At 40.8% G+C, this 27,905-nt stretch overlaps 1 protein-coding gene across 3 annotated transcripts in view; it reads right to left on the bottom strand.

Moving 5' to 3' along the window:
* PURA (purine rich element binding protein A) overlaps positions 1-19,342 on the bottom strand; it is a 60,736-nt gene extending 41,394 nt beyond the window's left edge. Inside the window, exons 1-2 of one of the 3 annotated variants that reach the window (XM_069592253.1) lie at positions 18,893-19,342; positions 10,485-13,200 (exon numbers count right to left, since the gene is read on the bottom strand). In XM_069592253.1, coding sequence (XP_069448354.1) covers positions 12,088-13,056 — 969 coding nt within the window. In that variant the 5' untranslated portion in view covers positions 13,057-13,200; positions 18,893-19,342 and the 3' untranslated portion in view covers positions 10,485-12,087. Of the gene's footprint in view, positions 1-10,484; positions 13,201-18,892 lie in introns of those variants that run through there. The other 2 variants (XM_069592254.1, XR_011257325.1) reach the window with 2 other exon arrangements.
* Positions 19,343-27,905: the final 8,563 nt, after the last annotated feature.

Raw genomic sequence — 27,905 nt, 5'->3', positions numbered from 1 at the left:
CCCATATAATACACACCAGCATCTTAAAGACTTGGGATCAGGGCAAAGAAATATACCAGTGCAGTCTGCACTGAGATCAACAGGGAAAATGGGAAGCGATGCACATTTCCGATTAGAATGGCAAGAAGACCCACATCCCTAAACTGGAATTTGGCCAGGGCATCAGAGTTAGCACCCCCTCTCTGAGTACCACAAGCGATCAGGATGTGTGCTCTGGGCCTCCTCCGAGAGAGAGCATCTACAGGAAGTAACACCATGTGGGACATTAGCTCAGCGATGACTCCCAAGAAAGCAGATACAATTCTTGAATCTGGGGCTGTCCACAGCTCCTGAGGTCGCTCATCAGAGCTGTGACCTGTCCCAACCCTGCTTAACTTTAAGAGATCTGATGGGCACAGAGCACTCAGGGATACGGCTGCTGGCTACTTTGGACTCTAGACCTCACAGGTAATCAACAGGTATCTGAGATTGAATTAGCAAACTGTACCATAGCTCCTTAAACAGACACTGTCAGGTTTGAAATCATGTCAAGCATGAACCTTCACTGTCAGGTCAGAAATCAAAGTGGGAGTTTTCCCACATCAGCCAAGGTTATTTTGTCAAAACCTTAGAGGAGTTGGACAGTTTTTCATGTTGCAGGTGATTAGTTTACTTATTTAGTCAAGCTGGATTGACAAACCAGACTGATTTATTTAGTTAGCTTTGTTTTTTTGATTCCTATGTATGTGTTAACCCAAAGCTGTTCTATTTGGGCTAAATACACTGACAGAGAAAATTCAAACAACAAAAGTTCTCAGCAAACTTTTGTGGCATTTTCTTTTTGGATGTCAATGCAAGATCTAAAGGTATTTCTACCCAACAAAGTCTGTTTAAGTTGTTTAATGTTATTTCCTTTTTGGTCCTATACAGAATGCTATGACTTCTATATAGGTCTGAATGCTGCTCCATGTAGATTCCTTCTGTATATCTAAAAATATATACTTTTCAGTAGTTCAATACATGGTTAATCTTCCCACAGAGGAAGATTTTTGTAATCACATGTTGCAAAGTAGAAAAACATCTCCTTTCTAAGAAAGGAAATACGTATACTTTCCTAATGTACACTTTTGAATAAGCCCAAAGGCATGCACCAAAAATCATTATTAAAACTAATACATGCACTAAAATGGTATACAGTTAGACTTAAATAAGGTGCTGCTTTTTCAATTTTTCAATTTGAAGAAGACATTTTGTCAGTCTGTTGACTCAAATATCTCTCCCCACCCACCCACCCACCCCACTCCATGGCATCAAGAGAGAAAAATAAAAAGTATGCATAAACCTTTAAACTATTCTTTATAGGGGGAAAGGACAGATATATCAACTATCCTATTCATACACTGGATTCCCAGTTTTAAATAAAACCAATACTTACTGGTAAAAATTGTCAAAGCTAACACATCCAAACAAATGTTACTAGTAAATAATGTTCTACACTATGTAGAATAATTTACTTTGGTTTTATCTACTTTCTCAAAAACAATACCGGTGTCCCATACGTCACCAAACTGATGTGTTCCAGCAAAGTTGTAAGGCAAATCTTTTTCTTTCCTAGTGACATCTTGTTTCCCAACAGACAAAACTAAAATCTTTTGGTGAGGAAGGGGTTAAGATAATGGCTAACCCCTTGGCATCCTGAGCATTGTGGTTTATCAAACTCTACCCTGCTAGAAGCTGTCAGGCACCCTGACCCCTGCCTTGAACCAGAAGTGGCTCCCATGTTTAGAGATGCCCTAACTCCTTAGATATCACTCTCAGAACTTCGCTGCTCTCTTCCTTCTGTCTGGTTGTTAGAATGTCTAGAAAAACTGTCTAGAATGTCACATTTTGTGAGTAGGGGCCACCATCTAACAGTCATTCCAATCTGAAATGTTTTATGCCAATACTTAGTTTCTAATTTTATCAATTAATTGCATTAAAATTTTCTCTACGGAGTTTAGAGCAGAGATCCTTAACTTGGATTCCAGAAGATGTGTGATGCCCCTGAGGTTGTATGCAAAATTAACTGTGTATGTGGTATTTTCTTTCTGGGGGGAGCGTCTATCACTCTTATCTGATAATCAAAGGTATCTGTGACCCCAAAAAGATGATACAGGGACTTAAGAGGGCTACCCGTAATTTGTTTTATTCTAGGATTGGGAAATAGGGTCAAAAAAACTAAAAATGTCCTCAAAAAGTAGGGGGGCATATTGTTGATCTTTTCCCTTTATTCATATTTGGGAAATAAGTGCTTCAAACTAGAAAAAATAATTAAGCTGATTAAACCCTATTTAAAAATAAAGCCACTTTCTAAAATTTTTTCATTTTCCATATACGATAAATTTAGTCTCCAAGAAAAGGTTTGGAGACTGAATATTTCTCTTTTCCCAAAGAAAATTCATAGATATACTACTGATCATCATCCACATTTAACCCAAGACAACATAAAACTTAAGACAACTATAAAAGCCTTTAAGTTACAGTTTTGAATAAAGGATTATATAGAGTCAAATACTCATTTGTCAACATTCATTTCCCAAAATTGGTCCATATTTAGATAACTATCGGGCACATTTCCACTAGACAAACCTCAAGTCTGAACAATGGAAGTTTATAACTTTCTACCTTAATTAAAAACAAAGCCACAAAGTTCCACAATAGAGTCCAGGCACACACATTCACACTATGTCATAGAGAACTTTCTCATTTCAAATACATCACTGAATTTTCAACAGAATTTGCAAACTTAAGATCCAGAATAAATAGCAAAACGTGCTGAGAAGAGCATGTCGAGAATTAAAACACCACCCCCTGCCGCACCCCTTCCATCCAGAAACACACTCAGGCATTCCAAAAATAAACCAGCTCTGAAGAGAGGCCTCTAGCTTGTTGGTTTTAAGTATGAAGCTCCTAAAAGGCTATGGGAGAGGGAGTATAAAATGAAATAATAATTTACAAAAAATAATTTCAGTCAAAACACATTTCTGTTCTATTGACAAAACTGTCTTTTTTTTTTTGCAATTCCAAACACTGTCGCACAATCTAAGACAAAAAATATGTTCACAGGTACGCTTTTTGTTCTCCTACTCTTTCTAGAGTACATCTTGAGGTTATACGAATGCCTCTAGTTAAAATAAAGTCTCTTATCCCTTGCTACCCCCCTCCTCAAAAAGTGAGTCAACCTTGAATTCCAAAAAGGAATATTCATCTAATATAGTTATTTCAACACCAGTTATATCACATAGACCATAAGGAAACTCCATGAGTATTATGGAAAACTACATGAAAGAGGGAGCTGCCACTTGCCACCCACTTTACTTTCAGCTTTTTAAGCCAATGCCCAGCTCGACTCAAATCTCACTGACTTCACTGAAAACAAATTAACACTCCAAAATCAGGCCATTTCAGGCTGGAAATTGGATCTCAAAGACATCACTTCATATATATATATGTATGTATATATATTTTTTCTACCCTTTCACTTTGTCTATTCAAATAGTTTAATAAAACTCACATTTACAAAGGATTTTATTGGCAAATAAAGGCCCATATTAAAAATTTTATCAAAACAAATTTTTGTTCTACATAGCTAACACTACGAAATATTTTCTTGGACTTATAAAGAATACTTAATTGCATATAAGTTTTGCTTTGGGTGGGATATTGAAAATGTAAGAAATTAGAAAAGACTAGAAACAAAAGTGAAAGTGACTAGTCTTAACTTTCAAAAAATCAAGTGCAAAGATAAATAGTGCAAATAATGAAAACTAGAAATTTTATAGGCAACTTTACAGTCTTTCCTGCTTTTGCACTTTTACATATTGACAACTTTATAAACCCTAACAACTGTATGCAGCATGGAAATGGGCTATCATTTATCTCTATTGACTAGACTCAAGGAAGCCTTTCAAAGACTTGTCTCACAGTCATTTAAATCACTGGTTCTTGACACAGGTTTGGGAATTCACTTTTTTTAAACAATTCCTAAGGGAGGGGTTATTTAAGAAGGCTCTGCACTGACTTAAGTTATAGTATGTAACCATCATAATTTAAAATCTGACATATAATACTACTGGATGAAAATCATACTAACTGCCAACTCTACAAAATAAGTTAAAATAAAAATAATTGTTATTATTAATGTATTTGACATTTATAAAAAAAATTACATTCCAAATACAAAATCAGAACCTCTTTTTTAAAAGTTATCTTTAAGAGGTTTTATCACTAAAATACACAGATTTGGGTAAAATGAAACATTAATCTGTCAAAATCACTGAGATTAAGTCCATACCAAACTAGAAAACAGTCAATTCAAATATAGTTGAATAGTGTAACTTTAAAAACAAGTATTATAGCAACTTTTCATCTTATCAAAATGTTACTGGGATACTGAGACAGAAATCTTAACACAATCAGTTTCACCCTACAAAGGACATAAGAACTTCCAAGATATACTAAATTATATTATTAATATTTGCCACCAATGAACTCTTGGGACACAATTTTAAAGTAACATAGAAAGTGGAAAAATAAACAGAAACTTGAGTTTGAGGGCGGGTATGTTGCCTAATTTCAGAAATATATATTCTTGAGGGTCTCATAAGGGCCACAATGTTAAATAGTTGCTAGGATTGCAAATAGAAAACAAATAGAAAAGACACCTAAGATTTCAATTCACTATTTTTAACCTGGTTTATTGTACTTCTAGAAATTTATGTGGAACAAAGGCTCAAGGTTCTATAAAGCAAGGCATAATATGGATCTTTGTGGACTGCAAAACTGAATAATTTGATCTAAAGAACATTTTGAAAAGCAAATGTAAACTACATTGTAACATGAGTTCAGGAGAATAGTCTGTATGATAAAATATTTCTGATCGTTTAAAAATAAATGCGAAACTTTGAAACTTTTTAAATTTCTTCCCCTCAAAATAAGTCTCTAGCACCATTTGCCTTAACTAGAAAAGTTGCCATTCCACAATTGTGCTATTTATATTTGTCCAGAAAAGCAAATATCCTATACCTGAAAACAGATTTATATACTGCATCATCATCATCATCATAACAGACCAACAGCTCTCTCATAACCAACAAGGGGCCCTTTTTTTTCTGAAAACTTCTTTATTGAACATCAGCTTCACTGTCCTTAGCAAACAACTCTCATTTAAATTCAGTGTCTTTTCCTACCTCTAGTAAAAATTTCTCCCACTTTACCTCCAAACTATTCCCTTGTATACCTCTTACACTTCCATTCATAAACACTTTAAACAGCTCTCCCCCTTTCTGCTCTTAAATTTCCAAACCAATAAGTCTCAGCTCCAAGAACTTACCTAAAATACACATACTTCTTACTTTCTTCAATTCATACATATCTTAACAATGTCAATGCTCTTCAAACTGCCAACTTAAGACTATAGGGAAGACAGCAGTCAGAAAAAACTGCCCAATTACCTCATAATACAGAAATCTTTCTGGGATCAGTTAACTATGTTCTTTTCTAAGGCAGGAGTCTGGAATTTCTTTACTTCCTTCTTGAGGAGGTAAACTGGAGTGCCACTGGCAGGCCTATGGCCAGAAGTATAAGAGAGAGCAAAACAAGGAAAAAGGAGGATGGGAAAAAGAAAATTCCAGTGTATAGGGTAGGGAGGTAGGTCAAATGTCACCAACAACTACCTGCACTGGAAACTGCCAATCCACTCCAGCTCAAGAGGAGTTTGATCCATTCCCCAATACAAACTATTAACTCATCAGCAGATGGCCATCACTGAGCTGGTCAACGTGAATACCTAAGTCACCTGTCCTGTAAGTTTGACTGCTACTTCGTAGTAAGAACCTAAGTCCTCTTAGGATTTTTCTGTGTTAATCCAGTTTAGAGCAAAACACATGCTAACAAGAGTATTTCCAGGTTTCTCACAATTCTAGAATATAAAGGTTTGGTCCTTGAACTTGGAGGCTTCTTAAATTATTAAAGCGCACCCTAAATCAAGAAAATTAAACTCTTTAGCTTAAATTTTTTCTAGGAAATGTTATAAAAATTTATAAGCAAATTACTAATAACCACCAAAACAAAGTATATACTCATGAAAATGCAAAAATCTTGCCATTCCAAAATGAGTAAAATCTTTCTGGTCCATAAGAAGTAACTTTGTTTTACACAGAGGATCACCACCATGTTTCTACCTATCAAACAAGACAATTTTCCACAAAAGTAAAGCACATCAGGAAAAAAGAAAGAAAATAAATACCAAACACAATATGGGGACAAAATAAAAATGAGTAGCTATGAAATTCTTTTTAAGAAAAATATTTCTGACAAGTGACCTTTGCCATATTCAACCTTCCTAAAGATATAAATTGCCTAGGACCATCCAACATCAAAACTTGTAGTCAGTTTAGCAACTGAAAGGTAACAAACTGTTGGCTTGAAACCAATCATATATTTCACTTTTTACCTGGTTCCTGCATTATGAAATTCTGCCTGACTCATGCTAATGCTAATTTAGATGATCGCCATAGTAATGAAATTTCTGCTCTAAAAGAGCCTGTCAAAGGGCCTAGGCCTTAAATTTAGGTTTTATTTTAGGAGCAAATAACTCTTCAAACGTTAAAATCAACTTTTCTTAAAGATTTATTGCAAATCCTTTATATTAACGTTGCTGGGTAAAAATAGTGATTTTAATAGCAGTGATCACTTAAGTTTCACATAATTTCATTATGAATGGTCTAAATTTGGTTAACTTTCAATGAAAATAAATATTATATGATTTAAAAGTAGATAAACTTTAACAAACACCTTTGCACAAATTACTTTAGTGAATTTATTCACTTAAGCAATTCTAATAAATTCTCTTTCCTATTCATTTTACTCTCATAGGGAAGTGCGCATATATAAATATATATCTACAAATCGTTGATATCCAATTTTAGGGATCATCAACTATAAATGTTATACTCAGTTATTACCAACCTTTTTCAAACTTAAGTGGCTAAAGATTCTCTTAGTATTCTTTTATATAAGAAAGCAGGATCTCATTCTGATACTGAAAATGAAAAGTCATCAGATTTGGTATCTCATTTTTTATGGGGGAAAAAAGTCTTAAAAGTACATTCACATATAAAATAAGAAATCAGGGAGCTACGAAAGCCACCAGAACAACAATTTCAGAAATCTCCACTCTGAAATCATATGGAAATGTATGCATGTGTAACATGAAAGAATGAGTGGGAATACTGAAGACAGTGTGAACCATATGCGTGGTGGTTTAGTTGGTAAGTCATGTCCAGCTCTTGCAACCCCATGGACTGTAGCCTGCCGGGCTCCTCTGTCCATGGGACTCTCCAGGCAAGAATACTGGAGTGGGCTGCCATTTGCTCCACCATGTGTGGGAGATAAAAATAATCATGCCCATGGTGGGGTCAATCATGGCTGGCAGATAACCCAAAATATAAAAGAAAAAAGTTCAGAGAGTTTCAACATTGCTAAATAGAAAATGTTGAAAGCACAGAAAAAAAATGAACAAGACAACCCCCACAAACATCAAGTTTCATAGGAAAAAAGATAGGAAAAAAGTGACCTATACATCTTTTTTAATATACCAAATCTTAACTGACTTAAAGATTATATAAAGTAGTTGGGTCATGGCACCCACCCATATTCTCATTATCAATGGACTTATCTTTTTCCCTCCCTTCCACCCAAATTTAGTTGTTCCTGCAGAAAATGTACAGCATTCCTATATCAATAAGTATAAGAAATGAAAACAGTGAGTACAACTGATATAGATCCATTGACTTTTATTACAAATGTACTTGATCACTTGGCTTCAAAAAGTTTAAAATCAATACCCTATTTTCTGTATGCCAGTACAAAGCAAACTGTTTTACAAATTAAATACCTAAAAATTTGACAAAAATATTAAAATTTGATGAAAAACAATTATAAAAATCCTTAATCTCTCTCTTCAAAAAAGGAGGCAGTCTTCCCAGTCCTATTGTACAATATTAATAATATTCACCATTTTTAGAATAGGTAGCTAAATTATATTTTTTCTGTTAGCATACAAAACTCTTAGACTAATAGATTTTATTTGTATATGCTCCAGTTAAGTTTGTGAATGCCATCTGATTGCAATATAATCAACTATCTTTAATTGAGTCCTAATTTACACTTATTTAATAATTTGCATAGTTTAAAAGGGAAAAAGGTTATTCTATAACTAATTATCATAGGCTATTACAGTGCTATTTTTCAAGGCAACAAGTACTTGCTCCCAAATGAAATTATCTTTCTTCTTTAGGCAGGGGTTAAAATTACTAGCAGCTTTCTCCATCACCTGAAAAACCAAATTGCGATAGTTATCCATCTCTAGATGTGAAGGCCTATAAAATACATTGATATATTTTTCACTTTGAGTCAAATTTCAACCCCTGCATGGGACAACTACAAAGTGAGACTTTCACGGTTTTTTATTTCCCTGTTGGTTTTGGTTTCTACTCTCCATGGCTTTTGAGAAGCTGGAAAAGTCTGTCTTTCTGACTCACATTGTCTTTTTTTCCATTTGGCAAATATTCATCTACCTCCAATCTGTTATCTAGTGGAGGAAAAGCCAACATGGCTTTTCTTATGAACTTCCTTTGTTGTCAAAGGCATGTATAATGATTTCTACAGTTCTGGTTAGTTAACTTTAGCTCCCTCTGTGGCTGGATGACTGCTGCTTCCAACATCAGCATGATAAATAGGAGGCACAAATAAAAAGTAGCTTAAAAAAAGATTTGGTGACTTAAAAAAAAAAAAGAAAAAAACAAACAATACCAAACACACACACTTATATGGGCATTTAAAATCTGGTGGCTGATCTCTGGATTAAATTACTTGACAATGTCTCTCATTTTAAAGAATGTAATGCATTTCAAGTGTTCTTTTATACTTAGGCAAATAGTATAGTTTAACCAAGCTCTTGGACCTTAATTGTAAGACAAAGCAGATCATTAAAAATAAGGCATACTTGTCATGAATTAAGTTTTGTTTACATGTTTCTGGCACATTTGATCATATTGTCTTCTATGAATAACACATATGGTCAAATATACCATTTCCTTTTTTGTTTCAGCACAAACAGGGTTTACCAACTAGTAAAATAAAAACAAGGAAAAACTCCAACATAAAACACTGAGTTATAGAACCTTGGTAAAGTACCGAGCACCTGGGGGGAAGGGTGGAAAAAGGAGGAAACAGGAGAGGGGGAAAAGGGTAGGTTGGGGGTGCTTGGGGAGATAAAGTGAGATGCAAAAAAAACCGCATCTTTACAGTCATTAGTCTTTTCTATGATCACGTCTTAAGTCTTAAAAGATCTGAATGCGGATTTCTTTTAAAATCCACTGACCATAAATCAGACACTGGTTTCAAAATCTTAGTAAGATTGTGTTTAACTGTTATAGTGTAAAGATAATTGCACAATGTATGTGCTTCTTGATCCGGTAGGATTCCAAGCAGAATCTGAAGTCTATAGCTATGAAAGGCTTCACTTTAGGTAACTTGGACCCTAAAGAAAACCTCATGAAAGAACTCGCATCTCAAAGAAAGGACACTTTGCCTAAGTTTGCTGTGTTTTTGTGGACTTGCACTACTTATTGCTGGCTACTATGAAACACTGATCTAGGAGTATTCCAACAACCTGTAGTACAAGGCTTAACTTTAAGAAGCTATAGTAAACAAGAGACAAAATCAAAGCAATTCTCTTTCCTAACTAATAACAGCACAGAGAATGCAGTCTTTTCCATATCACAGTTAAAGTACAGTGAACAAAACAGCTCAACAAACCTTAAGACAAAAAAGTGCAGGTTATTAATGTTTACATGCAGTTGATAAGCATTCCAAATGTCACATTATGCACTGTAAAAGCTCAACTTTACTATGTGGAAATAAGAAAAATGCACCTTGGGGGGAAGGGGAAAAGCAATTTAATCATTTCCAGTGATTTTGTAAGTAAAGAAACTCCTAACTATTGTACGGTCACCTCATATTAAACATTGTATGAATATTAAAAGCAAACAATTTAATGGGAAAATGCACAGTACAATGGAAATAGCTTGTTATTCAACACATACAGTAGATCTCAAAAACAAAGACAACACACTCAACCAGGGAGCTTAAAAATACCAAATCAAAACCCAAAGAACCAGCAGAAAAGAAAATCCTTCAAAAAGACAACTGTTTCACCTTCCTAGGCCAATGCTTTACAATGTGAGAAGCACTGATACCTTCCAGCTCCTACAGGTGGTGTCTTCTACATACAGCAGTTAGATCTATATGGCTGGATTTGCCAAGATAACAATTCCATCCCCAGAACTATGTCAGACAAGACCCCTTTTTTAAAAAACCAAAATACTTTCTACAGAATTCCAAACCAAAATGTACTGTTTAAGGCATCTTTTTTTTTATAACATTTTCTCTTCACTCAAAGATGATAGTCATGCAGCAGTTTAATGATAAAAATATATTAATATTTTACTATACAGCAGCAAGAAGTTAGTTGTCAATTAAAAGCACACAAACATCTTTAAATGAAAACCTGTAAAAGACTATCGTTACAAACAATTTCAGTTTGGAGGACACCAGCTTGGTAAAGTGCTCTCCTAAGCTTTGCATTTTCATACCCTACACCTTGAATATATGAGTTATAGAACATACTTTTGATAGAAGGCTTGTACACTTGGGGAACACAAATACACTTAGCATATAATGTAGCCAGTAATAACTAGCACCACAGCTACATGGAAATCCTTTACATACACCAACTTGGCTTTCACTTTTAAAATGAAGCTCAGAATCCATGGCTCAGTAGGATAACTATAATTGTGTTGCTCTGCTTGTTAACAGGTCTACATAAGTTAATAGCACTGGCAAAAATCAAAGGATAGCTTCAGACCTTTTACAAGTTTAGGAGACAGTGCTAGTGACCACAAATAGACTCACTACCTGATGTCCAAGTACAGGTTCACTGGAAATTGCTGCACGTTAGTTAAGTTTTTAAAATCTTTCTACACATAATAAAAAAAATATATTATGAACGATACAAGTACATCTCATATACACAATAATGACAAAATGCCTACTCAAAGCAAACAGATGCAGAAAAATATTGTGGGAGATTTCCTTTTCTTTCTTTCTCTTTTTTCTTTTACTATTTGAATAACTTTGGTTCCAACCGTAAAAATCACAACTTAGCAAATTTCATTTAAATGCCTTTTTTAATAATTTCTTCATGTTCACAGAAGTTTCACTGACCATTTTTATATGTTTAAGGTCCAGATGCAATGCATATTGTATAAAAGAGAGCACTTATTGTTTACCTTGCATGAATTAAACCTACGTACCTTTAACTCTACAAACTTCTGCATAACATTTAGACAAAGCTCAGACACACAGCATGCCTAGCCCTCATATATATACACATCTCTAATCACAGGTATATAGGGTGTCAAATATACTATAATAACCTCCATGTAAGGTTTGAAATTTGGTAACAAAATGAGAAAAACTAAAAATATTATTTTACGTGTTCTAAAATATCTCTTTTTTGTGCTAAAGTCAAATGTTAGCTCAACATGAAAAGGACTTTTATATAATTCAGCAATATTATAATCTTGACCATTTTGCAAACACTTTTAATAATAATAGCTTAAACGTGTACAAAAGTTCTTGGTTAATTAGGGAAATAAACACTCAGTTCTTTATATTTTTTAATCAAGTAGGAAACACAGTTCATATAATGTTATTACTTTTTGTATTTTTTTTTTGTTTTTTTGTTTTTAGCAGCTGCTTACTGTTTTATATGGTGGATAAAGTGGACAACATCCAGCGATGGGTGGCAAGTCAAGAAGAGAAACTGTCAGTTGGTGGAGGTTCTGTGGGTGGTGCTCCCTTGGAGTTAACAGGTTTTTTTTTTTTTTTAACTTTTTTAACTTTTTATTTTCTCTCTTTCTTTACAGTATAGTTTCTCTGTGTGTGGCTGTGTGTGTGTGTGTGTGTGTGCATGTGTGTGTGGGTTTTTTCCATTCAGTTTGATCAATCTTCTTCCCCTTCTTCCTCACCCTGCAGCAGCAGGGTGGCAGCGGCTGTCTCCTCCTGCTGCTGCTGCTGCTGCTGGTGAAGCTGCTCACAGGCAGCTCGCTTCTCCCTCTGCTTCTCTTGAATCTTCTTCATCTCCTCCGAGTACTTGCAGAAGGTGTGTCCAAACTTGGCCCACACCTTGTAGGGCACGGTGATGGAGTTGCGGTAGGTGGGCTTCACCTCGCTCACTCGCATAAACACGCCGTACTTGTTGGAGCCCACATCGAAGAAGAAGCGCTTGTTGTCCACAGTCAAGGAGGTGCCCTCGGGCAGCTCAGCCGGCTCCTCCTCCACTCCGTAGTCGTCGATGAGCTTGGCCAGAGCGTCGCGGAACTCGATGAGCCCCTGTGCGGGCAGTGCAATGGTCTGGCCCTGCGTGGAGCCCAGGCCGGGCCCCCGGTTGACCGTCTGGCGGATGCGCAGGAAGCGGCCGCGCTGGTTCTCCTTGAGATCCATGTAGTACTTGCGGTTCTCGCGCACCAGGAACTCGCTCTTGAGCGCCCGGCGCGGCTCGTCCTGCGCCTGGGCCAGGTCGGGCGGCTGGCTGGGGCCCAGCTGCGCGTAGTGCTCGATGAAGTCGCCCAGGTAGTCGCGGAACTCCACGGCCACTGACATGGAGAGAGTAAGGCGGCTCTTGTTGCCGCCCGCGCCCACCTCAGCGATCTTTAGAAAGCGGCCCTTGGCGTTCTGCTTCACGTCCAGGTAGAAGCGCTTATTCTGGATGTCCACCCGCTTGGAGGCCAGCTCCTGCGTCTCGTGCTGCAGCCCCCCCGGGGCCCCGCCGCCGCCGCCGCCGCCACTGCCGCCGCCGCCGCCCCCGCCGCCACCACCGCCCCCGCCGGAGCCCGAGCCTGGGTGCCCCAGGGAGCCGCCCGAGCCCAGCGCCGCACCACCCTGCTCGCTGCCGCTGTCTCGGTCCGCCATGATGCTGCGCTCCGCCGCCGCGCCGCCGCCGCCTGCCGCTCCGCCCGCCGCCGCCTCAGTCGCCTCAGCCGCCGCTGCTTTCCCTCCCCGGCTCCGCCTGCTGCCGCCGCAACCCCCACAGCCAGTCAGCCACTCTCGCGAGATCTGCGGGAGAGACGAGACAGACGAGACCCGGTAACAGGGCACTGACTCCCCAGTACAGTAGCAGGGCGCCCTACTGTACGCGCCCACCCGCCCGCCGGCACGTGACCCGTGCCCCCTCCCCGCTGCCAGTCCCCCATCCGCCCGCCCGCCAGGCGGCGCCCACCCACCGGCCCTCGCCCTACACCCCTGGCTGGGGGGTGGGGGGGATCAGGACGCGCCGCGTCGCAGCTGCTGCCGCCACGGCCGCCACCACTGTAGCTGTCGCTGTTGGCCAGACCCTGGGCAGCCTCGGCCCCGGGAGTTGGGGGACTAGGGGTAGGAAGGGGACTGCCATACTAAGCACAGGGAGCGGGCCTGAGCCCTGTTTTCCAGTGACCCCAAAGAGGATGTAGGAGGAGGGGCCTGCGTAGCGCAGTCGAACTGCTGCAGAGGGGACACCGAGTCACGGCAAACCCCTCCTCTGTGCGCCCCATCCAGACTCAGATCCAAACCCAGACAGGCCCACCCGTCGTTGGCTGGACCGTCTCCTACCGCAGAGCCCTGGCCGCAGAGGCGGCCGAGGAAGAGAAGAGGTGGTGCGGCTGTAACCCTTAGCTGCAGAAGGGGCTGCCAGGGATGAGGACGGGGCGCCGGCAGCAGTGGCGCGGAGCAGCAGACACCTAGCCCGTCCCTCCCCTCTCCCTCCCCTCGCTCCCGCCGCTCCCCCTCCCCGTGCACGACAGCGGCTCTGGCCTCAGATGATCCCGCTCCCCCCTCCCCCCAACCGCAGCCCCGCACAGTCGGGCGGGCGGGCGCACTCACCGGTAGGGGGGAGCCGAGCAGAGGACGGCAGCCGCACCAGGGCCGGGGTGCCCGCAGTGCCTTTTTCCGTTGGCTCTGCCCTTCTCCCCAACCAACAATCAAAAAGAAACCCCGCACTCACCCCAAAACCTTCAAAGAGCCCCCTTTGGGACCAAGACTGCCCGCCTGCCTCCCCCTCCTCCTTCTGAGATTTGGGGAAGGGGGGCACCCAGTTCAGGGCTGAGCCCAGCCCGGGTTGCCGGCCAGCTCTGCGGATAAACCAGGCCCTGCCGAGCCTTCAGCCCCTAGCCCCACTCTTCCTCTCTGGAAGGACCCAGAATGAAGGAGAAAACCAAGCAGGCTTTAGGAAATTCACGAGCTAAAAATGTCAGGAATTTCCTGGGAAACGCAGTTCCTTACGGGATTCATTAACGCAGGTTCGCTCGCCCCTTTTACTCATCCTCCCAGAAACTCCTAAGTGTCAAGGAGATCCCCCGTCTCTCAAAAAGTAAAACAGTAAATGATCGCTGGTTTTTAGGAAGACAGCTAGGTTACTGACCATTACCAATGACAGCTAAACCAGTGACAGCAAAAAGGGGTCTTCTCTGGTCTCAGGAAGGGGCTCAGAAATAGATTTCTGTCTTCCTAGATCTGAGGCATAATCTAGGGCCTATTTTCCTTCTCCCAGATAGACAGCTAATGCTTATACTCCCTCACTGCAGTCTTCAGTCTTAGCAGCTGTGAGAAAGCTAGGGCCTATCTCCAGGGCACCTCCTACCTGTGCTCTAGACGCCCCCATCACCTTCTTCAGGGGGCTTAGAGGATACAGACCCCACAGCCCTATTCCTGGTTTTCTCAAGCATGGACTGCTGCCTCCATCCTGAGAAGAGTACGACCATCTCATCTGTAGGCTCCATTCCCATTGAACGTCCCCCATCCCCTGCCCCCAAAAGTAAGGAAACTTGTCTCCCTCACTCTTAACCCCCAAGACATCTGAGTACCTGGCTGCCCAAGCTTCCTGGAAACGAGAGGGGTAAAGAGGGGACTAATGATAAAGATAGCCAGACCAGCCCAGGGTATAAGTCTTGTCAACGCCTGAGACTTTAAAGCTCCCTGATACACCCCTTCATGTCCTGGGCAAACCTGCCTGCTAAGTATTCACAGCTTCCTTTTTCTCTTCCAAGGGCCCCACTCAACCCAGCAGTAGCTACTTCAGCTCTGGGCTGACTTCACTACTTCCCGCTAAAAAGGAAGAAATAGGGCAGAGCACTCTGACTTCCGAAAAGAAAACTGGGATAGTCCTGTGAACCAGTCTCAGAACTACCCATCTGTCCAGTTGTCCCTGAAATGGCTCTCTGAATAGGAGGCCCACTGTGAGAAACGGAAATCACAGGTTTTGGGGCCCATGAAGAACTTTCCCCTAGTTTAGGGGCATCCTGTAGCACTGAGTACCCCTTTCATTGCTGATTTTTCTGCGCTCCCGCCCCGTCCCCAAGTCTGTCGGGAGGAGATATAGGAACAATTGGTGCACTGCCCACCACACAAAAACAACATGTGTGAAGAAGCGGTGGGTCCTCTAGGTTTGCATGGTAGCGATCAGGACCCTGGATAGACCCCGTCCCAAACGGGGTCGCAAAGGCAGGTCTCCGCACAGAGCTGGGCGGGGCATTACGCTCCCACCTGTAAGTTGAGACTACTACGACCTGGTTAAGACCAATCTAGAAGAGCCGCTATTCTTTCTCGAGATTCTACCTCGCACTGAACCGAGCGCTTGTCCCCCTCTGGAGAGCTCAAAGCAGCAAAGACCAGTGAGGAGAGAGCATGCGGCTGCCAGTCCTTGTCACTCTTCCATACTAAAAAATCGCTTCCCCCAGAACCAAAAAGTAGAGCTTGAAACTGTCCGCCTTCTTGAACCAATTCTGGGGTCTAAATTTCTTTCCCTGTCCCAAATGTTTATTTTATGTCCAGGGTTCTGAAGTGGTTTGAGTTTGGGAATGCCCTTATTTTCTGAAAAAATTATAGTCACCAGGAACTGATGTCTTAGTTTCCTAGCACAGAGGCAACTGATAAAGTTTTTAGACAAAACACAAGTTAAATATCATTTGCACACATAAACTGGAATTTTAAGCTCAAATCAGCTAACAACTGAGACCTGGAACTCTCCACATAAATATGTATTTATTTCATGCTTTTTATTATATATGTATAAAATTTTGCCATTATATATTAGCTTCTTGCCTAGTTTATAAATGTATCTAAAAGCAACCAAGGTTAATAATGCCTTTCCCAAAATAATACAATGATAAATAGGATAGTTAATACATTTTCACTACTTAAAACAAGAGAGTTTATTTCAGGATAAGCCTGTGAGTGTGGACTTTTGGTCAGAATGGGAAAGGTGGTGAAAGGCGGCTTTCCTTAAGGCTATAGAATACAGTACCCCTAAAAGGTTGTCTGAGAGAAAAGTCTTAAAGAGGTTAGTACCTTAAACAGAATTTCAAAGTTAGATTTGCATACTAACGCAGAATATCCATGAGCAAACTTGTGGATTTAAAAACACATCTAGCCATTTGTTAATTAGCAAGACAATATGCTAACTTGGTAAGTGAAAAGCCAATTCTAGGGTCTAGATGTTTGCATTGTTATTTTAAAACAAATAGTTGCAGAATTTAAATTATAGTTTCAATACAATGTAGCAAAGACACAGGGAAAACGAAATACATTAATATGCACAAAATATCTGTGTTAATGAAAAAACCATAAAAAATTCCCCTTCTCCTCAAAGTTTGCTTACATTTTTAAAACCTGATAAACATCTCTAGATTCAGTGTGCTCTCTTATTAACAATACACACACATTTTGAAGAGAATTGAGATTGCTTTATCTTTAATCCCTCTATTTCTACATCTTTAACAAACTCTTAACAACAAAAAAATTGTTTGCTAGAGAAATAGATACTAGGCTGAACAAGAAGGAAAAAAAAACCCTCATTTTCCTCAGCCTGAACTACAGATGAGTTTGAAATAATCTAATTCTAAAAGTTAACACACATTTACAAAATAAACTTGGAGAGAGGGAATCTACCTCTGGGTAACAAACTCTTTTGATTATGGAGTTTCCAACAGAAATAATATGCTCATTAATATTTCACAGAATCACAGATTTCCCAAATAAAAGAGAAGCAAAACCATTAGTACTTGTGTTTTCAAGTGCTACTTAGGTTAAATGCCTGTCTTAAACCAGACAACAATTATCTTCAATACCCAAATCATTAAAACTAACTGGAATGTTGCACTGCAACTGTTCAAAGTGGAGGAATTACCCATTTCTTCTCACGGCTAGCTATCGGGAAAATTAAGGGAAACTCTCAAGTAAATCTTAACATTTTAACAATAACGACTAATAGTATTCCAACGATCATTTTTTAAAAAAAGTCTATCCCCTTTCTACAGCTTAATCTTTAAAATTATACCTCTCCAACGCTATTTCAATGTTCAGGGTTAAATATATGAACTAAACATTTAAAATCTGAAGAGAACAATCCATGTGATAGAATCCTCACGTTTCACAAAACGTTATTTTAAGCATTTGCAGAAGAATTAAATAAATGTAGCACACACTCTAAATTCGATAAAAGATTCAGAGAACCCGACATTTTATATACCCAAAAGATCCAAACAGAACCGATGCAAATGTCAATAACTCTCTTTCGTCTGATTCTTAAATGATTTTACTAGTACCCAAAGGAATGAAATCAGTAACTCTTTCCACACTCTAGTCAACACTCCAATTTTCAAAGCCGCAATTCGAAAACGTCAGTTTGGGCGGGGAGCAGTGAGGGTCTTGAAGTAATCAAAAAATTCCTTTTCCTCCTCTGACAGTCTACCAAAAGATGTCAAACCAAATTCAGCCTGTTATAAAGCACTGGGGCTTCCCTTCCAAGGACACGGGACTGAAGCACAGACACCGCTGCAAAAACCTGTCCCCAAACGCCTGGTCCGACCGTAAACGTAAGGGGCCCAGACAAGAACGAAATTAGAAGCCTCGAGAGGGTCCCGCAGAGACAACGGAAATTAAAGTAGCATTTATTCAGGGGTAGACAGCAACGAACCAACGTTCTCCCAGCCGGACTCTTGGCCTTTCTCTATCCGAATTCAGGCTCAAGGCAGATATATTTGTGGGGGTCCCTTCCCCATTGACATCTCAGCCGCCGCCGGGGCCTACCGTCGCTCAAAGGGAAGACCCTCCAACTTCACATCCGTCCCCTTTTGCCCTCGGACAAAAGGCAGAGGAGACTATGGAGCTGACCTAGCTCTGTGGGGCAGCAAAAATGCCTTGTCCGGGCCACCCATCCCTGGGCCTGGCTTCATCTGCGCTGTCAGCACCAATGTATTCTTCTTTATTTTTGCAACGCATACTGGGCGGGTGTATGCATTGCGGGGGTGGGGTGGGGATTGAACAGAGAAAAGGAGGGGTTGGTAGTGGAGCCTAGAACCCTCCTTCCTCTCCCCTCCAGCCAGGGGTACTGTGCAGGGAGTGTCGGCCAGGTCTGGCGCACTGTCCCAGGCCCCAGGCTAAGGTGGCCAAGGGAAATGAGGCTTAGGGATTTCTAAGCAAACGGCACCACTGGTGGTCTCCAGCATCAGCGGAGGTAGGATTGTTTTCTTTTCTTTTTTTTAAAGGGGAGTGTGATTTTCTTTTTTTGGAGGTGGGAGGGAGTTCGTTCGTTCGTGCGCTCCGGAGGAAGGGGGGGCGCTTTGCTGCACTGCCAGGGTCCCCGGAGGGAGGGTGAGGGGGTGTCTACAACGGTACAGTAATTATTCCTGGGGTATAAGAGGGCAATCAGAGGGAACAAGGTGGGCGGCACCTCAGACTGTGGCAGTGGCAGCAGAGAAGGTCGCGAGGGGCTTACCCGGGCGGGCGGGCGCTGTCCTGCCGCAGGTGAGGGAGGGCGCGGGCTGGAGGGAGGGAGGGCGCGCGCGAGGCGGGCGCTAGGCAGGCGCGAGGAAAGGGGGAGGGGAGGAGGGCGCGCGCGCGCACACCTGTCCTGGACAGCGGCGCGAGCCGAGCTGCGCCTCACTCGGGCTCTGCCGGCTGAGGAGGGAGAAGGGCGGGCTGGCAGGCGGGGGCGGGACGCCGAGGGGAGGAGGAGGAGGCGGCTCGGATGGCTGGCTCGGCTCTCGCTCGTTCTCCCTCCCGCTGGCAAGTCCGGCTCACACCCTGCCTCTCCCGCTCACTCACAGCCCCCTTGACTCTCCCTCCTCCTCCTCCTTCCCCTGCGGGATCCGCTCGCTGCTGCCGCCGCCGCCGCCGCAGACGGCAAGTCGTGGCAGCCAGACGTCGGCGCGTAACCCGGCGCTCTGTGCGTGACTCCGGGCGACGTCAGCGCGCGCTCCCCGCTACCCACCATCTCCCCCCCCAACCCTCCTCCCGTGGCTCGCGCCCTCCGCCCTCGCGTCCCTCCGTTTCAGTTGCCGCCGCGGCGGCCGCCGAGCGCGTTCCCTCCGCCCTCCATCTCGCGCGTGCGCGCGCCCTCCCAGCCGTTGGCGCGTCAACAGCCCACGGCCCAGGCCTTCAGGCGCGTCTGAGGAGGGGGTCCCTGCGGCCTTTTTGCCCGCCCTTCCTCCAACCACCGCCTGTAGCGCCCCCGGGAGGACTTCTCGGTTGTTGGGCTCTGAGGGCGGAAGCCAGGCTCAGGCGGGGACGGAACCCTGTAGGGCCTGCGTCAGCTCCAACTTAGGGCCCTCAGCGTCGTAGTCAGTGTCGCTACCACCCTGTCACCCGCCGCCCCCCAACTCCACCGTTCCGCTTGCATCTTTTAGGAGGCGACAGGCCTTTCATCTCCCGGGAGGGTCTCACCTTGGCCTTCAGACGCCAGCCGAGAGGGGCTGGAAGGGCAGGATTAGCATAAAGAAGAAAGGGGCTAGAGCAGGTTCAGGCTCTAGCCCCAGGAATCCTTGACAGGAAGCGTGGGGTTGCTGCCCAGCCTCCCACGCAGTGTAGGTGAAACTGGGCCCTTTTGAGGGACTGTGACTAAGGACAAAACCCTGATAAATAATATTTATGCGTCCTTGGGCAGAGAGGGAGAGTAAAATGGATGAGTTAATTTTCGTAAATTGCTACGCTAGGGCTAAATGCAAAACTACAAAATGTCCTTCTAAAAGTTTTATTGAAATCTTACCAGGTTTGACAAGACTTTTGATACAAGTTAACTTTTTCCTTCACTTTGTATGCTGTTACGTCTCATTCTTGCAACACTGCGTACATAGAAGATGGATCAATTGAAAATGATTGGCTGCAAAAGAAGCAGAAAACAGCCTTACTTATATCTTTATTATTTAAATAGCTCTATGAAAAGTCAATCTGTGATTTAAGAAAACTTGGTCAATGTTTTAGCTTATTTGAATATATTTTATTTTGAGGTAACTTTGCAATACGCTGAGATACTCTTTTTATTAGGCAATAGATTTTTTATGTTTTGTTTTTAAGAGCAGGCTTATAAACTCAGGGTTTTTCCAAGAAACTTATCTAGCTCAGCCTTAGAGGCAAGTAGGAGAAAGGTGAAATTAACCCCATTTTACTGATGAGAAAATGGAGCTGCAGAAATGTCAGTTGTTGAGATTTGCAAGCAGTCTGTCACCGATGAAGGGAAGCACCATAGGCCTATTAATACCTGCTTTATCCACTAAACCAGAGATTTCTTGGTTATCTTTTGATCCCCCACCCCCACACACACAGGCTTAGGTATTGTAGGCAGTACCTCATGTCTGAGAGAAACTAAAACAAGTTTGGAGGCATATTCCTGGAGACCCCAAATCACATATCACTAAAAAGTTTGAATTAGAAAATTTCTGCCATAGAAAATTACAACTCAGCAACAGTTTATTGTGGAGCAAAATGTTTATTAATCCCTAGTTAGCAATGAGAAAATTTCTGTGACAGGCTTCAGAATGGTGGGTCATTTCCTTTGAATTGCTTCTTTATTCACCTCATCTTTAGGTGGCAGCACTACTATATAAATATGTTCAAAACTACAGTCTTCTGCAGCTTGATATCCTAGAGTGTTTCGTCCTAAGTGCTCCCAACTATATTGTGAAGATTAGAAGCTGGTGAAAATATGAAATCATAGCTGAGAATTAGAATACTTAGGAGGCTCCAGAGAAGGAAAAACAGGTTTTCAGAGAAATGAATAAAATACATGGAGTTACTAAGGGAAAAGATTATAAAGGTGTGTGGTTTTTTTTTAACTTATAAATTTATTTTTATTCTTTAGCTATATGAGGAGAAAGTAGCATCTTTAAAGATCTCATATTGAAACAGCACAAGATAACCTTCCAAAGCAAACCATAGTTTCTTAATACTACATATTTTTCAAATATTAGAATTGTGAGTGGTATAGTTGCCAGTATTCACTATAATTTTTCAATTCAGTTGCAATTTTCCTCACTAATTGCATTGCATCAAACTTATGAAGATCCTGAATGGGACCTTGTTGTTGACCCTTGTGGAAGAGAGTAACTCATCTTGGCCCCTTTTCTTGCTTCCTATATTTTTCAGGTAAAAAAAAAAAAAAAAAAAATCATTGCTCAAACTCAAAGAAGTGAAAAGACAAACTAAAACAAGTGTAAAATGATAGCAATTTACAGATATTCTGTATCTTAATTTCTCCCATATTTTTTTGAGGGTAATAAATTGGGCTATATGGGGGTTATTTGAATAAAGTGTTTCATAAGTAGCACTTTGTTGTAATTAATCTTGTATATTTACAGTAGTTCATCCTGTACCCCTATATCCAAGTAACAAAGCAAAATTGACTTTACATGCATTTCAAAATAGACTGCATTAAATTTACAATTATAAATACAACCACCAAAAAAATATAGAGGTATGACCATCAAAAGTGGGAAATCAAATCATTTCTGAGTAGGCGATGAAGTGTTAATAGATCTTCCTTGATGGCAGCTTCCATTTTTCTCAAATCAAACTTGGAGGAAGAGTCTTAAGCAAATTGGTAGAACTCAAACTCAGCAGTATTATGTTAAGATTTTTAAGCTCTCTTGCACCAGCAAATCATGCAGCCTGGGGGCCTTTGCTCCAAACTTCTGCCAACTCCATTTTGGCAGTAAAGTGTTGTGTGGAACAAAGTTTGCACGTGTTTGGGGTGTGAAGTGGTTCCTCAGGCATTTATTGGTTTTATTCCAGTTTAGGGACTTGAAGACACGGGTCAGAAGCATGAGGCTGGTATAGTTCATATGTGCCCTGAAACAGACTATGCTAGTGATCTTGAATTTTCACTTAAACAAGAGTAGCTTTCTTTCTTGGTGTCTGAGTTATTGAAGTGGACCCTTTAGTTTACACCTTAACTGCTTACATGATATTCAACCAGTTCTCAGAAGCAGTTCTCAGGATTCTCTCTGTTGAGGGTATAGAGCTGTGGAAAAATCACTCCTCATCCTCTTACCCACAATATCACTAAAATGTAGCCCACTAAATAATAATATGCAACTTGAGGACAAAAGGGCCAGTAACTGTTTAAGCTTGACTTTTTTGTCAACTTATATGTAACTTTGAGTCTCTAATCTTTTTTTGTATCAATTGTCTAACTTCAGCTTTTTTACCTACCTCCTTCCATCATGGAGTCTATGGTTAACAACACCTGGTCCAGATATGTGTGCTAATTTGTCTTATTTCAGAGGTCCCTTGTCCTATTGGAAATATATATACACAATCTCAGTTTCTATTTTTTTTCCAAGTAATTCTAATAGAAAAATCCTTGTGTAATCTGAGGTAACAGAATTTGAAAGCCATTAAGAATGCTGTTAGGGCTTCTCTGGTGGCTCAGATGGTAAAAGAATATGGCTTCAATGCAGGAGACCTGGGTTCAATTCCTGGTTGGGGAACTATGATCCCATGTACCAGGGGGCAACTAAGCCTGTATACCACAGCTAGAAGAGAAGCCTGTGAGATGCAATGAAGAAACAGTGCAGCTACAAATAAAACAGAAATAATAAAATAATAATTTTTTTTTAAAACAAGTAATTCCCAACTCTAACGTATGAATGAAGTTGGAGTTGGCAAAGAAAGCTGGGCCTTTCCAAAGAGTGAATCTATTGGACTAGAAAGTACCACTGAACTTTGTTGCACATTTTATGGTGACCCGAAAACTCCTTTGCTTGCTTGCTTTAGGTTATCAACACATTGCCATTTTATTACATGAAGCAAGGCTGAATACATACATTCTTGAGTAGGTATGTACATACATCTGAGGTAAATTTAGGCCATTTTTACAACCCAGTCCAGTAGCACTTGGCAGTTCAATGAAAATCAGTTGTGTTTATTTCTGTAGTGAGTAAAATATGTCAAGGGGAAAATCTAAATACATCATGGGAAAAATACAGAGGGAGTTCTTTTAATACTTTGTGTCATATAGAATTTTGGTCTTTCAAGTAGAACTTTTCTTCTTGTCTGCTTTCAGTTCAGTTCAGTCACTCAGTCCTGTCTGACTCTTTGCGACCCCATGAATCACAGCACGCCAGGCCTCCCTGTCCATCACCAACTCCCGGAGTCCACCCAAACCAATGTCCGTTGAGTAGGTGTTGCCATCCAACCATCTCATCCTCTGTCATCCCCTTCTCCTCCTGCCCTCAAGCTTTCCCAGCATCAGGGTCTTTTCAAATGAGTCAGCTCTTCGCATCAGGTGGCCAAAGGATTGGAGTTTCAGCTTCAACATCAGTCCTTCCAATGAACACTCAGGACTGATATCCTTTAGAATGGACTGGTTGGATCTCTTTGCAGTCCAAGGGACTCTCAAGAGTCTTCTCCAACACCACAGTTCAAAAGCATCAATTCTTTGGTGTTCAGCTTTCTTTACAGTCCAACTCTCACATCATACATGACCACTGGAAAAACCATAGCCTTGACTAGATGGACATTTGTTGGCAAAGTAATGTCTCTGCTTTTTAATATGCTGTCTAGGTTGGTCATAACTTTTTTTCCAAGGAGCAAGTGTCTTTTAATTTCATGGCTGCAATCACCATCTGCAGTGATTTTGGAGCCCCTCAAAATAAAGCCAGCCACTGTTTCCACTGTTTCCCCATCTATTTGCCATGAAGTGATGGGACCAGATGCCATGATCTTAGTTTTTGAATGTTGAGCTTTAAGCCAACTTTTTCACTCTCCTCTTTCTTGTCTGCTTACTCAAAATTAATTATTAACTGTAAATATAGTTGAATGATTAGTTTTTACTTTTTAGATATTATTGATAAATCAATTTTACTTGATAAGTATGTGAATAAAGAAATGTTTTAAATTACTATTTTGGAATCTCATTAATATGCATATTATATAAGCATATTACAGCTAATGCTTAATTTAGATGGCTCTTTTTTTCCTTTGAACTTCCTTTTGGACAATAAATATTAGCTGCTACTTCAGAACTGGTTCTTGGAACCCACCACTATTTATCAATCAGCCTTATTTTCTTGAGTCATTTATTGAACAATATTAATGCCTATTTGCCAGACATTGTTTTAGATGCTTGAACAAAACAAAATCCTTGCTCTCGTAGCGTTACCAGTCTAGCAAGACAAATAATGTAATAAACTCATATATAATATGGTGCTAAATAATAAGTGTTTAAAAGAAAAAAATACAGGGAAGAGGAAAGAGTTTCCTGTGTGATTGTGTATGAATGTGTATGTGCATGTCTCCCACTTGACATTTTAAATAGAGTGATCAAAGAAGTCTCTCTGAAGAGGTAACATATGATCAGAGACCTGAAGTAGTCATGGGAAGATCTGGGGAGATGTTCCAGGTGTTATGTTCTAGGTGTTTATTTATGCCACATAAAGTCAGCCACTCAAGTATAATTCAGGTAACATGTATAATCCAGATATACATCATATTAGGTATACATATACAGAAAAAAGAAACTCATTAGGTTTTCAGAAAAGTTTTTCATTTAATCCCAGCATTGGTCTAGATTTCCCATGATTATTATTCCATTATTTAATACAATAAACACTTATGGCTCTACAGACAAATCTTCATAGTCCCTCCTCATCTGCAGTTCTAAAATAAAAAAACTTTTTTCTTAATTCATTTTGTGGCAAAAATGGATCTGAATTGACATGACTGTTTAAAGTCTTTATTAATTCCATTTGGTGTGGCTGTTGATACATTTCATTATGGAAATATGTAATATGAAATATGTAATATGCCTTTGATTAAGGCATGCTGCCCAGGACAATCTAAGTTAAGTAAAACATAGGTAGCATAATACCTTACATTCCTAAAATATGAAAGGAATTTTAATTCAGAAACACATCTGGCCCCTAGGATTTGGGATAAAAGATTGTAGACCTGTATCAAGTTTCTTGGTTCTCTGATTAAATATCATCTTGATGTTAGTCTTTATATATTTTTTATTCAAAAGTACAGTGCTTATATAATGCTCTTATTATATGCCTAGCACAGTGTAAATACTCTCTATTATCTCATAAAATCCTCACAACAAACTTATGAGTAAGTTCTATTATTCTCGTTTTATAGATGAGAAACTTGAGCTACACAGAGATTAAGAAACCTGCTAAAAATCACACAGCTACTAAGTGACACTTCCCTGGTAGCTCAGATGGTACAGAATCTGCCTGCAATGCAGGAAACCTGGGTTCAATCCCTGGGTTGGGAAGATCCCCTGGAGGAAGGTATGGCAACCACTCCAATTTTCTTGCCTGGAGAATCCCTATGGAGAAAGGAGCCTAGGGGTGAGTCCATGGGGTTGCAAAGAACTGGACACAAATGAGCAACTAAGCACAGCACTAAGTGACAAAGCTAAGAACTGAACATAGACAATTTTCCTCCATAGTTTGCAATCTTTGCCACTTAACTAACTCCCCCTCTTTCTATCCTTTTCACTCTCCCTTCTTCCTTGGAGAAGTTTTGACTATAAGCCCTTTCTAAGAGAGTGGTTTCTCCCTTCTGCTCTGAAATATCAGACGTCCCAACTTTACATTTTATTTACAAGCATATATCTATCAATAACTTTTTTCATTTTATTTGCTCCTGCTATAATTTCAGCTGTTTCTATTTCAAGTTGACATTGGAAATTTACTTATTCTCATTCTCATTCTGATAAGTTTCCAGATTAACACCATCTTTCACCATCCTTTTCACTTGAATATCTTTGGACAATTATGAGACACCTCCCTTATTATTGTGGTCTTGTCAGATGTCAGATCACATAAAAAGTTTGGATCTAGTTTATTGAGCAGTAGCATCTACCAAATAAACCTCTGTCACTGCATTGCAAGATTCTCTCACTCAGTGAATTATATAGCTTACTTCAGATAATTTTATTCTAGGCATAATAAGTTTATGTTTTGGGGTTGGAATTATGTTTTCATTAGTTTGTCCTCAGATAAGACTTCCTCCATAAGTAATTACGAACTGCAATAGTTTCTGCTATTATTTATTTACTTATTTGTTGAGTATCTAAAATCACAAGATTGATTGAGTATATGTCATGAAGTTGGGCAAAGACTCTATTATAGGTAGGGTCAATTTGAGTAAGTATATTATATTGAACTTTCCAAGAATCTATCCTTGATTGTTCCAGAGAACCATTGTAAAACATTAAACAAGTCACTTTAGTTGTTCTCTCTGAAAATTAATGTGCTGTCCTTGAATACAAAGATGAAGGTTCTGACACACACTAAGTAAAGCATTATCTTCTGTGTAATGCTGATAGACATTCTGAGCCAAACACAATTTCTCTGGGGTCACTCAACAACTCATGTATGCTAAGTTTAGGGGTGCAGTTCACGGCCACTAGATCTAAAAAGGAATTAAACCCATCAATTTTACCTCATTAGCATATTGCTTAAGCAAATGAGCCAACAAGTCAGTTATTAAAATGCTGAGAAGGTAGAGAGACTGAATAAATATGTGTGTGTTGTTGAGACTGGCTAGAAAGTACATCAGTTTATTATCTGAGAAATTGAGGGCTTTACCAAGGCTTACCTTGTGTAACTTTCTGTCTGCTGAGGGATCCAAAAGATGAGATTTTTTTTTTAAGACCATGCCCTAGAGACAGCTTTTCTCCACTTCAGTTCAGTCGCTCAGTCATGTCTCTTAGCTTCCCCATGGACTGCAGCACGCCAGCCCTGCCTGTCCATCACCAACTCCCAGAGTTTACCCAAATTCATGTCCATTGAGTAGGTGATGCCATCCAACCATCTCATCCTCTGTCATCCCCTTCTCCTCCTGTCCTCAATCTTTCCCAGCATCAGGGTCTTTTCAAATGAGTCAGCTCTTCGCATCCGGTGGCCAAAGGATTGGAGTTTCAGCTTCAATATCAGTCCTTCCAATGAACACCCAGGACTGATCTCCTTTAGAATGGACTGGTTGGATCTCCTTGCAGTCCAAGGGACTCTCAAGAGTCTTCTCCAACACCACAGTTCAAAAGCATCAATTCTTCGGCCCTCAGCTTTCTTTACAGTCCAACTCTCACATCATACATGACCACTGGAAAAACCATAGCCTTGACTAGATGGACATTTGTTGGCAAAGTAATGTCTCTGCTTTTTAATATGCTGTCTAGGTTGGTCATAACTTTTCTTCCAAGGAGCAAGTGTCTTTTAATTTCATGGCTGCAATCACCATCTGCAGTGATTTTGGAGCCCCTCAAAATAAAGCCAGCCACTGTTTCCACTGTTTCCCCATCTATTTGCCATGAAGTGATGGGACCAGATGCCATGATCTTAGTTTTTGAATGTTGAGCTTTAAGCCAAATTTTTCACTCTCCTCTTTCACTTTCATCAAGAGGCTTTTTAGTTCTTCTTCACTTTCTGCCATAAGGGAGGTGTCATCTGCATATCTGAGGTTATTGATATTTCTCCTGGCAATCTTGATTCCAGCTTGTGCTT

Source organism: Ovis canadensis, chromosome 5 (assembly GCF_042477335.2).
Source record: "Ovis canadensis isolate MfBH-ARS-UI-01 breed Bighorn chromosome 5, ARS-UI_OviCan_v2, whole genome shotgun sequence".
Taxonomy (NCBI): Eukaryota; Metazoa; Chordata; class Mammalia; order Artiodactyla; family Bovidae; genus Ovis; species Ovis canadensis.
The sequence above is the reverse complement of the archived record's forward strand: the minus strand, read 5'-3'. Positions and strand labels throughout refer to the sequence as shown.